This window comes from Eupeodes corollae, chromosome 2 (assembly GCF_945859685.1).
Source record: "Eupeodes corollae chromosome 2, idEupCoro1.1, whole genome shotgun sequence".
NCBI classification, from domain to species: domain Eukaryota; kingdom Metazoa; phylum Arthropoda; class Insecta; order Diptera; family Syrphidae; genus Eupeodes; species Eupeodes corollae.
In genome coordinates, this window is record NC_079148.1 from 62,265,426 (window position 1) to 62,279,378 (window position 13,953).

Below are 13,953 nucleotides of genomic sequence, written 5' to 3' on the forward strand. Positions count from 1 at the left end.
GCCTGATATAATTTCCGACCTTTACAACTGAAGCTAGAATAGTTTAAATCAAAGCATATCAATCGAATTTGGGTGATATAAATTGTTTAATTAAATCTTCCACTAGGCGTCAATGATGGAAAATTTGATTTTGGCGTTTTTCAAGTGTGCGGAACTTTTGAAAAGCAATTTATATTGTAATTTTTTAGGGGTACATTTTAAATAAAGATAAAGTAAATACAAATGTAATTAAACTAATGCAAAAATAAGAAATTAGTGTGTGTTTGGTATTATTTGAATTTATTCGTATGTATGAAGTCAAAAAAATACTGTAATCTTAATATCTCATTTACATATACGTTCATATTCCTTACAAGCGCCAAAATCTCACTCAAAAACTGAGTGATAATGTATTTTTAAATATGTTAAAATCTTTCAAATCCAATTAAATTTTTTATAAAACTTTGCTACATAATTGTTTTATTTTTTTGGAAAATTTAAGTTTCATCACTTTTATATTCGGCCTATTTCCCATTGAAACAAATTTAAATTACAATCCTTTTTTAGATTACATACAAAAAAGTTGTAGACACTTACCTGTGACTAAAATTAAAACCGAGCTCTTTATAAAACATTCTTACCTTTGACAAAACTTAGCTGTGAAGATAGTTTCGCTCTCAAAATAGATACGATAAGTAAATACGAGAGGGTTCAAAAGGCTGTAGTGATGCATATTGGTTTTGAAAAGTAGTTAAATACCAAATAACAAACAAATCCGTAAAATAAATCCTTTTTTTTGGAACTCCCATCATTTTAATCAAGTACGTTTATTATTGTCCAACAAAATTTAACTTAAAATTAACCCTTCTTTTTAAAAAAAAAACATATTCTAAAACAGCGTTTTTTCATAAGAAGCAAAAATACTACCGTTCCTTTTTCTATTCAACATAAATGTAATCACGATTTAATGTTTCTAAACTAAATTTTACTTATTTTTTTTATACTTCATTATGTTAAAATGTATACTTACAAAAATTAATAAATCACACGAAACAATTTAAATTGACATTTAATTTATTAACATTGAATACATTCTTTTTCATATATTTGACATAGATACAATCACAAAATATAGTTGATGGTTACTTACAAAAGAAAATATGTTTATAATTTATTGGAACTCTTATAATTTTTAGTGGCCTGCACTCTTCCTCATAACATGAAAACGTACACTTAATTAGACAATTTGTTGCAAAAAGTTTTTTTTTCTGATATAACAATAGTTTTTCAAGAGTTCAAATTATGAAAGAAACTATAAAGTATTAGATTTTTATTTATACTTGTTCATAAATGAAACATGGAATTTTTGGAATTTTTCCAACATTTCCTTCAATTTCTCAGTTTGGGGTAGAATTGTTGTGCGGAAATGATATGTGCCAGGCTGTTGTTTGAATCCACTACCAGAAACAATACAGATTCCTAGAAAAAACAAAAATATATTAAATATGTTTATAGATTCATGAGACTTGTAGACTTTTTTTCTTGTTAATAAAATAGTATATATTAATAATTAGAAATGGAAAAAAGTTAACAAACCAGCTTCTTCCAATAGTTCGAATGCATAAAAAGTGTCGGCAGGCATGTTCTTCTTTTTAGCAGCCTCAATGGCTTTTGGTGGAATTTTAATCTGTGGGAAAGCGTACATAGCTCCTTGAACTACATTACAACTGAAGCCTTCGAAGCTGTTGAATGCCTCATGAACGAGAGCAGCTCTTTCAGCCAAAGCCCCCAAAACACTATCACGTTCCTTAACATACAAGTCGTATGACTCATCGCCTTTCTTCGGTGGGTTAACCTAAATAAAATTAATTAAGCAAGATTTATTATACCATGAAATAGATTGATTAAAATATAGCTTACTAGTGCACTGACAGCTATCTGACCAACAGTTGTAGGACACAAGGATGCTGTGATTGATTTAGTTAAAGCAGCTTTCACTTGTGGACAGAAATTAATAAGTTCCATGTAACCTCCACGAATTCCACACTCGCCGAGATATCCCTTTGAGGTTGACATGAAGCTTGCTAACTCCAAGGTATTGTAAGGGGCACCCATTTCCATTAAAACTTTCTTAAACGAATGGAATTTCGAGTTCTTGTCGTAAATGTTGTGTTGGTAAACTTCGTCCGCTAACAACACTAGTTTTTCCTTGTGTGCGAACTTAATGATTGCCTCGATGTTTTCACGTGTAAGTACTTGACCAGTAGGATTACCAGGATTAATGATCACAATAGCACGAATTGAATGTGTTTGTTTTCCTTCATCAACAGCACGTTGCAATTCATTGATATCCAATCCCCAGTTAGTACTTTCCTCTAGGTAGTAGCCGATCTGTCCAATATCATATTCAGCCAATGTTGCTGAATACAGAGGGTACTGAGGGATGGGAATTAAAATTGCTGGTCGTTTTCCATCAACACCACAGCTGGAACCATGAAAATAGAAAGAAAAAAAATATAACATACTAAACGAATAAGGCGGATTTTTTGAAACTGACTTCAACAAGGAGAGCACACTCTTGATTGCAGGACTTGCACCAGCAGATAGGTAAATGTTTTCCCAACAACTTTCAATACCATCGCGTTCTCTTATGTAATCAGCAACTTGACGGCGAATTACTTCAATACCTGCTGAATCGGAATAGGACCCAATAGATTCTCCTTGGCAACCTTTCAAACAAACAAGGGCACGATCTTTTACGTCTTGTGGGATGTTTGGGTTGTTAAACAAAGATTTGTCACAAGTGAGAGCCAACATCTGTTCATAAATTGATAATAATTGAATGTTAGTTTTTCAAGTGCAAGTTTTTATGTTATTTTATAGTTGTGTATGAGTATATGGAAATATATGTATGTACGTAGTTCTTTGGAAACTTTTAAGTTTTATTTTTGTCTTACTGAGAAGTATTTGTTATTTAATATAGCTCGCTAATTTTAGAGATTCTAAATAAAAGTTAAGTATACTTTGAGATGTGATACGAATTTAAATCATTTTTTTTTGTATAGGCATGATTCAAGTAAATTCTATATTTCTTGAGTTATTTGTTCATATTATTAGCTTAACTTGTGGATATGTTAAAGAAAGCTTTGAAGCTGCAGTTCTAATGGGAGTTCGACTGACTGTACATTGTATGTATGCAAATAGCTATTTTTTTCGCAATAGCATTGATTCAATAAGGTAATGTATTTTTTTTAAATTTTCTTTTGGGGGAATTTTCATTCATAACTCAATAATATTATGCAAGATATACATACATTCAAATATACTTAGAAAAATAAACTTCTACGTGTCTACTTTGGAAATGAATCTGTTATTAAAGGAAGGTTACATTTGATTTTCTAACGTGAATATGTACGTATATAATGCAGTGTAACTTTTCAAGATATCTAATAATGTTAATTTGTGGTTGTTTATTTTTGTATTTGTATATATTTTGCATTTTCTGTATTACAGTCTAAGTTTGTTTTTATCACAAAAAGAAAAATTCTCGTTTTCTAATTTATTGCAGAAATTATATAATCATAATGCACATATCTACATTAATTTAGAAATGTTTATATTTATTGAACTTGAATTAAAAAAAAGCATTATTTATGAGAAAATATACAGTGACTGCTATTAATATTCGGTTTTTGTTAATTTTTTTTTTACTTCGACTTGGTGTTTAAAAATAAAATATATACAACTAAATATTTCTTGCTTGTAAAAAAAGAATTTATTATTTCTTATTAAATGGTATAATTTTTGGTTACCAAACTAAAAGCCAAACAAAGAAAAAAATAGAAAAGGAACAAAACTTTAAAAAAACATAGTTCATTAATATTCGGTTTTTTCTAAAAACACAATTGCATCGTTAAGAAATTCATTTTTTAAGAAATGATTTAATATTTTGTCGGATAACCTTGATTGGATATGACTTGAAGTCTTTGAGGCATGTTTTTTATAATTTTGGAAAGATATTCAACACTAATCTTGTTCCATTCTTCTTGGTCTCGAATTTTAAGTCCACTTATTGAAGTAACGGGGTTTTCACGAACTCTTCGATCCAATTCATCCTACAAATTTTCAATGGGGTTTAAGTCTGGGGAATTCGCAGGCGTTTGGATAACTTTTGGACAGTTATAGAGTAGCCACTCTCTAACAACATGAGCCTTATGTTACGGATCGTTGTCCTGGTAAAACTTGAAACTGCGCAAAACACCCATTCTCTAAGCACTTTGTCTCAAATTTTCTCTCAAAATTCTCAAATATTGTTTTTTATTCATAATGCCGTCGATGAAAACAAGATTTCCCATGCCATTTGCAGATATGCAACCCCAAACCATGACGTGCCCGCCGCCATGTTTGACATTTGGTTTTAAATTTTTGCCCTTTAGCTTTTCGTTAGGTTTCCGAGAAACCATAACCCTTCTGTCTGAACCAAAGAGTTTAAACTTACTCTCGTCGGCAAAAATAACTTCGTCCCACCAACTTGCATCCTTGTTTTTATGCTCCTTCGCGAAGTTGACTTGAATTTTCCAATTGCGCATATTAATGAAGGGCTTCTTTCGGGCAACACGACCACCTTAGCCATATGCTTTGATGGTACGACGAATGGTTGATGCAGATATTTGCTTTTTGCATTCAATTCTGACTTCTTCAACTATTTTTGGGGCACGTAAACGAGGATTAGCTTTGATCTTTCGTACTATAAGCCGTTCTTATTTCGCCGTAAGTTTTTTTGGTTGGCCCAACTGCTTTTTTGGCTCGATTCTTCCTTCATTTTTGTATCTCCGGACTATATCCCCGACAGTGCTTGGCTTCATATTTAATAACTCTGCTTGTAAGTTTCTCTTGTAAGTTTCACCTTTTTCGTGTTGAATAATCACAAGTTTTCTTGTTTCAAGACTCGAATTTTGTCCTTTACGTCCCATGTTTTATTTATTGAATAATTCTATAATGTTTGACTTTTAATTACTTTACAAATGTACGCAGAAAACCTACAGACTAGTTTGATTTAATTTTACATTAAAAAAAAAACAAACCGTTAGTCTTAAGAAATGTCAAAACAAGCAGAGGAAGAAAAAACCGAATATTAATGGAGCGTTTACATCTAATAAACTTAGCGGAGGATGGTAAATGGCGGACAATTTTTGATCAATTGTAAAGAACATATTCATTCATAAATAAAATAAACAAATACTAAGATTTATAATAATGTTTATAAGTGGAAAATATGAAAAAAGAAATTGCATGATAAAAAACCGAATAATAATGACACTCACTGTAAATATGCAAAGTTTTCTATCATTTTCTTAGGCAAATTCTTCAAATTTGCATTTTTGTCATGGAACGCCTAAAATAAAACAACGTACCTGTCTAAGATGAGTGATAGGTTGCTGTCCCATAGCATGGCAATCACCAATATTGGCACGAATAACCTCTGTGAATGGTTTTTTCTGACCCTGCAAAGAAAAAAATATGCGATTAAAGAAAATAATATAAAATTGTTATTAGATATTATATAAAATTATATTTGTATTATTATTTTCAAATGTAAGTCGGTTTGATATTTTGTACACGATTCGTGGGACTATTGATCTAAAATAAAATCCAACACCATCCAAAATTTGCAGTCTTAATTCACAGGCACCGTTGCGTCGGTAAACACTGCTTTTCTACCAATGGCATGAATATTTCTAATCTAGAATTAAATCTTCTTGACCATTTCAAGCGTCGTTAATGGTCAGAATGGTGGCACGAAATGGCAACACTGGATGATCAAATTTCGAAAAAAATCATCTTCAGTGATGAGACACATTTTCACCTAAGTGGAATTGCTGCATTTGGGGGATTGGTAATTCAGGAATTGTCAACTTACAAAGAGTGACTGTTTGGTGCGGTTTATGGCTTGGCAGCATCATCGGGCCGTATTTTTTTCTCCAAAATTAGGGCTGTCAGACAATTGCTGTGAATGGTGTTCGCTACTTTATGAAAGATTCGGATGTGGACGACATGTGGTTTCATTAGGATGGTGTCACGTGCTATATTGATAACTAAACAATGTGTAGGTTCAGCCAACCTAAGGGACTTTATTTGCAGTCAACTTAATTCTTGGAACGTTAATTTTGACCAAGGCAACTAGTTAGTTTACTTCGCAAATCTCAACTTTAAGTCAATAATACAAAAAGTACCAACAAAATTACTGTCTTCAGAACACTCCTCAGGCAAGCTACAAGTCCACCACGATTTGTATTTTGTTTTGTAAAGCATTATTAGTAATTTCTTTTCAAAGTTGACAAGGGACCCTTTTACAGAAAGCATTAAATAAAGTTGTGTAGAAAATAAATAAATCATAGAGTAATAAACTTCAGCTTTCAGTTGAATGAAAAAAAAATTATCAACTGTCATTTTGATAGAAGTAGACTTGACTTGATTTGGCGTTTTTCTTTTTTAGTTCAGAGCTGAGCTCTGAGCAGTCTGAGCGAGCAGAGTAGAGTAGAGTTCTGAGCAGAGTATGTTCAGAGCTCTCTCATTTAATTATGAAACAACTTGAGCACTAAACTGTCATGATCTCAAATGTCGTCTGTTTGAAGGCGTTACAAATTTTCTTTAATCAAATTAATTAATAAAACAGTCATAGAGTTGGCCCATTTGAATCCTGAAATAAAAATTGATTCATAAAAATGGTATATGCAATTAGTTTTTTCTAATTATCTTTCCTTCTGCACTAAAGCGACTAGCCTCTTCCGTCATTTTTATTGTTTTGACGATGTTTTTTTTTCAATATCCCTGCTTTCAAATATCAAATTATTTGTGTTCAGCATTTTACTCCCTTTACTCTGTTATTTTATTCTGAGCTCACAGAGCGCGCTCTGAACATGTACAGAGCTAAAAAAGAAACACGAATTTGAAGCTCTGAGCGATCAGAGCTCAAAAAGAAACACAATTATTTTTTTGACAGTTCGAGCTCTGCTCTGAACTTAAAAAGAAAAACGCTCATAGTTAGGGAGATTTTTCTTGACTAACTTTCCAGTCAGCTTTCCATTAAAGTTGCCTTAATTGGAAGGTAATTTTTTGGCAGCTGGCCAATCAGATACTAAAAACTTGCCTAACTTTCAAGTCCCTTATGGCTGAAGCACAAACACGCTTCAGCTTCGGCTTCACCTGATGTTTATGGCTGAAACACAAACACGCTTCAGCTTCGGCTTCGCCTGACGTTTACGAGTTCAGCCATAGGAATTCAATGCATGCTATCACAATGGATCTTCGACCTCACGTTTCGTTTGACAATCGTAAGGAAAAGAACGTAATGTAACGTAATGTGACTCCAAACGGAAGCTCAAGTTCAAGTATCTGAACATTTGCTTTGTCTGACAGCTCATCAGCTGTAAAAAAAATGTCAACAAACAAAATATTTGCTCTTTGGAGGGATGAAATAATATAAATGTCATTCAAAGCAACCTCGATGCAGGTCCACCGTAACGCAGACGAAGCCGAAGCTGAAGCGTGTTTGTGATTCAGCCATATGTCGTCTGAACCTGCCCAATGGCTCTTTGCCTTATTATTTTTACGTGGTGTCAATGGTAATTGGTCGCCAAGATCATATGATTTGACTCCGTTGGGCTTCTTTCTTTTTGGGGTTATTTAAATGAAAAGTAGTGAGTCGATAAGCTAGCAATAGTTCAAGAGCATAAAGATGAGATAATAACGGCATAGAACCTCAATTATGCCTCAGCGTCATCGAAAACTTGGACTATCGGATGGAGGTGTGCCGCCGAATGCACGGTGGCCATTTGGCCGATATTTTGCACTATACACTATATATTATCAAAATAAAAAGAAATGAAAATAATTTGCTAAATAATTTGTGTTTTATTCAAAATCAACATCGGCCATTAAAATGTTACTACCCTTTTTAATTATGCTTCTTCGAAAATGCAAAACAAAATCATAATATAGTTGAGCCCAACGTTGTTCTCAAGAAAATTTTGCACGATGGTGCCGTTTAAATCATTTTAAGGTCAAACTTAGTTTTCTTAATTTCTCAATAGTTAAAAGATTACTTCCATTTGAGTTTATCTGAAGTTTTGAAAAACCTTGAACGTAATTTTTTAATGATGTTGAATAATTCGTTTTAGAGTTAAAATTTGGATCTGCTTCCGAACTTCGATTTCTGATGTATGTGCTTATAAATAAATTGGGTGGTGCAACAGTCCTAGTAACTGACAACTCTCAACCATTATTGTGTGCGAGTACTGTTGTCAGGGATGGAAGGGACCTACAGTTTTAAGCCAAATCCGAACGGCAAATTTGAGAAAGGACTTTTCATGACAAGAATTACTCTTGGAGAATTTGTCAATTCCTCGCAAGAGGCAGTCCCCTTAAAGCCAAGAGCTCTCGCATGACAGTCCCACGCACTAACCATCATGCCACGGATACTACTAAAGGGTGTCCCAAAATTAACGCAAGATTTGAATTAAATAGAAAACGCCGTTTTTAGTCTTTTGATAGTTATATTTTTATTGACTAGGGTTATGTATGGAATAGTACATCGCACAAATGGCCTCCACGGCTTTGCATGCACATGCGCACTCTTTTGTTGAAATTTTCCATGACCATTCTGCATAAATGTGGCTGAATTTTGTTGATGCAGCGTTAAATCTCCTCCTTTAATGCACGGGTGGTTGTGGGCTTGTTGACATAGACTTGTAATTTCAAATAACCCCATAAAAAGAAGTCTAATGGTGTAAAATCACACGATCTAGGAGGCCAATTTTGATCACCGAAACGAGAGAGTACACGACCTGGAAATGTCTCATGCAGTAATTGAATTGTTTCACGGGCTGTATGACATGTGGCACCGTCTTGTTGAAACCACATATTGGACACATCAATATCATCCAATTTTGTCAGAAAGAACTGTGTAATCATGTCGCGATATCGAGCACCAGTAACAGTCACTGCTTGACCAGCATCATTTTCAAAAAAATATGGCCCAATTATGCCTCCAGCCCAAAATCCACACCATACAGTCACGCGTTGTGGATGCATTTGTTTTTCGAATATCACATGTGGGTTCTCCGAACCCCAAATGCGGCAATTTTGGCGATTGACAAAACCATCAAGATGAAAATGTGCTTCATCGCTTAGGATGATTTTGCTCGAAAAATCAGGGTCCATTTGTTGATGTTCAATAATCCATTCAACGAACTCTCTTCTCTGTCCATGGTCATTAGGCTTCAATTGTTGTGTTAATTGAATTGGTGAGTATACGCTGTAGAGAGGTTCTTGAAATTTGCAATTCTTGTCCACGACGTCGAATTGAGGTTCCTGGATTGTCAGCAACATTCTCACGCACTGCTTCGACATTCACATTTGAACGGCTTGTTTTTGGACGACCAGTGTGTTTGGCGTCTCCAACGGATCCAGTCTCCATGAATTTTTCAATTAATCTCTTCACAGTTGACGAAGTTAAAACACTATTCCGACCATATTTCGTATGAAATGTTCGAACTGCAGCCGCCAAGCTTTCACTATTTTTGAAATATTCCCTAATAATGAAGACACGTTGTTCTATCGTGTAACGTTCCATTTTTAATAACCCTATGCTGTTAGCTGTCAAATTGCTTTTTTGCAGGGTTGCCAACACTTTACTGCACAAATGGCGGCAAATTCAAATCTTGCGTTAATTTTGGGACACCCTTTATATGTGCTTAAACTCAGAAATATTCGTGGCGCAACATTCTACAGAGAAGCACAATCTAGTGGCTTACAACTCTCAATCATTCCTGTGTGCGATCATATGTCAGGGATGGAGGGGACCCCCAATTTATATGAAAGGCTAATTTTTGTAGGTGGTACAGGAAGGGTTTGACAGTCCTACGCAATAACTAACACGCCACGGGTACTACTACATGAATTTATATAGCCTCAAAAAGTCTAATAATAGTTTTCTTTGAATAATAATAGGTTGCATCTCAAATACTGAAATGATAAGTGATAGATTGCTTTTAAGGCCGGATTCAAACGAAAGTCATCAAAACCTTAGAAAAGAGTACAATTTGATTGTTAGAAAATTGTATATTTTTTATTTTTCATTTTCGAAAGCTGTTCAAAATCAATTAAGTGTTTGTGAAGAAAAATGTCTCTAGAATTTTTGCTCGAATCTAAAAAATTTATATAGATTTGTGGTGTAAAGATTTTCTGCGTCACAGATGAGGGGCGTACGGTGATGACCATCACTTTGAAAAATTGAATACACAAATTCAAGAATACTGAACATGACACAGCCAACCCAATTGTGTACATTGTGTATTATTTTTATTAAATTGCAACATCCGTTTGCTTTCAATTTCAATTAAACATAATTATTATACATTTAAAAGTTTTCAGTGTCTCATACAAAAAAGTTTAATTGAATATGAGCTTTTGCTTGAACTTAAATAAATAAATTCAACGAAACGATTGTTTTGTTTGATTTCGAAAGTTTATCGCTTCGTCTTTAAATAGTTCAACAACAACTTAGTAAATAAAGAAAGACGACGTAGGGGGACAGATTGTATTTCAAATCGGAATCGGCACTTGTATTCAACAAGTACTAATATTATGTACATATAGTAGATATAATTTTTTATTATCAAATCGATTCAATAACTGACAGACAACAAAGATTACTTCATCTATTCGAGTAAAGTGGAAAATTGATATTTGCGAAGATATCAAGTAATTTATCGCTTCAACGGAAATGTTGGGGATAAGTTGTCTAATTGTGTTACTAGGAGCAAGTGTTGAAGATATTTGATAATATGGATTGTGGTTTTTTGTACCTTTATTAGGGGTTATTTAAAGTCATACACAAATTTCGTTTGTAAAAGATTTGATTTAGATTTTGTAGGAAAAAAACAACAGAATAGAGTTTCGAAATGTACCTACTTGGAACTTCAAAATTAACACCATACTTTATATACTTTCCGTGTAGAACTCTTACAAATTATTTTTTCACATCTCCTTGATAGCTAAATTTTTAGATATTGAACGATTTTGTTATATACTCCATAACATACATACATAAAAACCAATGTCAATTGTTCACAAAAAAAAAAACAATGATTGTAAAATGAACTTTTCTATGGATGATTCCACATTCATTAATTCAGTGAACTTTTACCAAAAAACCATAAACATTTGAAATCAATTTTCAGGTTCCTTCAGATTCAATCAGCTGTGCTGTAAGATATCCATACATACACTGCCAATCACTAGGATGAGGCCACATATTTTTCAACCGATTTTCGTTCTTTATACCTGCTGGAAATTTCGAGTGGGTAGATATTTTCTTTAAAAAAAGTAGTAAAATTAAGGGTTAAATAGAAAAAACAGTTGGAATTTTCCTACATTAATTAAAGAGCTACTTAAAAACAGTATGAAAAAGTGCCTCACTTGGATGAGGCCACATGAAAAATTTTATAAAATATCAAAAAAATGAAAAAAATGTTAACAGTTTTTAGTTTTTAAACATTTGTTTATTAAGTTTTTCTCAATTAATAATGAGTATGCCCCCCATTATTCGATATGACCTCTATTAGACGGTTTGAAATGGAATCATAAAGTTTTTTTTAAATAGTCAAGTGAAATCTCGTCCCAGGCATCACGGATAGCTTCAATTAAGGAGTCTTTGTCTTCAAATTGTCTACCGCCTTCATAAACTTTTCGAGATAGCCATGCTCATACGTTTTCGATTATGTTCAAGTCCGGTGAATAGGGTGTCTATGGCAAAAGCTCTACGTTTTCTGATAAAATCCAGCTTTTGACAACCCTGGAAGTGTGGATGGGGGCATTGTCTTGTTGGAAAATCCAAGGCAGAGGTCCAAAAATATTTTTCATCTTCGGAAATGAGCGTTCCAACAAGTATTTGTAGCTGTTTCCGTTCATTGTTAGAGAAAGAAACTCCAATTCGATTTTGCCATAGTAGGTGATAGCTCCCCACACCATAACACCTGATGTACGGCTGTGATGTCTTCCCAAAATTAGTTCCTCTTTTCTTAAATCATGGAAATAAAAGTTGTAACCATCGGGGCCGTCAAGGCTAAACTTTTTTTCATCCGAAAAGACGACGCGTTTCCATTGACTGCTCCAAGAAACATGTTCTGTTGCAAAGTTCATTCGCAGCTCCTTGTGTACTTGCTTTAGAACAGGTTTCTTTTTGAGTTTTCTTCTCTGGATAGTACCATCTTTTCTTATTATCCTTCGGACTGTCGAAATACTGGCTGATACTCCGCTTTTGGACCTTAATTTAGTAGGTGATTGAGTAGAATTTGAAGCAATACTTAAAATTAACCGCTTTTCTCGGGATGCTGTTGCTTGGGCTGTGCGTCTTTTTTGGGTTTTTCCATAGTTTTGAGGATCAGCAAGATAGTTGTTTACAACTGTCTCACTTCTGTTCAGCTTCCTTGCTATTTCTCGGCTTAAGAGTCCCATTTCCTTGAAAGCATCGATTTGTCCTCTTTCTGCTACTGTCAACGTCTTTCCGGAACCCATTTGTAGTTGAAATTTAATAAAAAATAGTTATTTGTAAAACGTTCTTATATATTGTAACCCAAATTTTGAAAAAAATTGCTGATCTGAACTTTTACAACAAAATATTCGCAATGGCCTCATGCTAGTGACTCACTTTTTTATATCCTTTTTAGGTAGCTCATTCATTAATGTAGGGAAATTCCAACGGTCTTTTCTAATTAACCCTATAATTGTATCACTTTGTTTTAAGAAAATATGTACCTACTCTCATGTAGTAAAATTTTCCGGGTTAAACAAATTCCAACAGGTATCGGACCAAAAATCGGTTGAAAAATATGTGGCCTCATCCTAGTGATTGGCAGTGTATATACATACAGTCAGTCACAAAAGTCTACGTATAGTGCTAAAAAGTGTTATCACCGCTTTCAGTTAAAATTCTTTATTTATTTATTTTTTATTTAAAAACAATTATTTAACAAAATTAGTCATTTTATTAGACAAAACTAAAGAAAAAATGAGAAAAATAAAAAAAATGATACACGAAAGTCTACATATGATCAAAATTAAATTAACTTAAAATTAAATAAATTCACCTTGTGAGTCCTGGACAGCTTTGAGTCTTCGGAACACAGACTGAACTAAATTTTCGGTGACGTCAGGGGTTATTGAAGACCAAGGATTCGCAATAGCCGTCCTCAGTGAATTTTGATCTGCTATTCTAAATTTGCGAACCCTCCGTTCCATTTCATGACAGATATGCGCTATAATATTGAGATCTGGAGGCTGCGGTGGTGGATGAAGCTGGGACCCTAAACACCCGCCACTCCTTTATAATCTTCGCCGTATGTCTGGGGTCGTTGTCTTGCTGCACGATCTAGCTGTTTCCGAGCCCTAGTGCTTCAGCAGAGGCGTGCAAATTATTACGCAAAATGTCCAGATATTGAAAGCGATCCATAGTCCCATACAAAAAAACTCCCTGCCTACACCAGAGGCTGCTACAGCCCCCCAAACCATCACATGTCCTCCACCGTGCTTCACGGTAGCAACAAGACTTTTCATATCCATGGCTTGGTTCACTTTCCACCATATTTTGCCCCTGCCATCGGATACTCTTTTCCAAGAACCGTGGACCTCCGAAATGTACCGGTTCGCAAACTCTAGGCGTTTTCCCCGATTAGTGTTGCTGATTAATGGGTTTTTGGATATTGCGAGTACTTAATTTTTTCGGACGACCAGAACGGGGCTTATTTGCTACATGTCCCCTTTCATTACAATTTTTTATTATTGTTTGTACAGTTGAGGAACTTTTACCCACGACTTTTCCAATAGCACCATAACTTTTTCCAATCGTTTCTATGCTGCTTTATAGTTAAATTTTTTAGTTCAATTGAGGTTTCACTCCTTTTTTCCATTTTC

The 13,953-nt window shown here is 34.1% G+C and overlaps 1 protein-coding gene across 1 annotated transcript in view; it reads right to left on the minus strand.

The window, feature by feature from the left end:
* Positions 1-1,035: 1,035 nt before the first annotated feature.
* Positions 1,036-13,953, minus strand: part of LOC129944298 (alanine aminotransferase 1) — a 73,279-nt gene continuing 60,361 nt past the window's right edge. Inside the window, exons 3-7 of the mRNA XM_056053644.1 lie at positions 5,394-5,483; positions 2,537-2,796; positions 1,900-2,464; positions 1,576-1,834; positions 1,036-1,458 (exon numbers count right to left, since the gene is read on the minus strand). Coding sequence (XP_055909619.1) covers positions 1,310-1,458; positions 1,576-1,834; positions 1,900-2,464; positions 2,537-2,796; positions 5,394-5,483 — 1,323 coding nt within the window. The 3' untranslated portion in view covers positions 1,036-1,309. The remainder of the gene's footprint in view (positions 1,459-1,575; positions 1,835-1,899; positions 2,465-2,536; positions 2,797-5,393; positions 5,484-13,953) is intronic.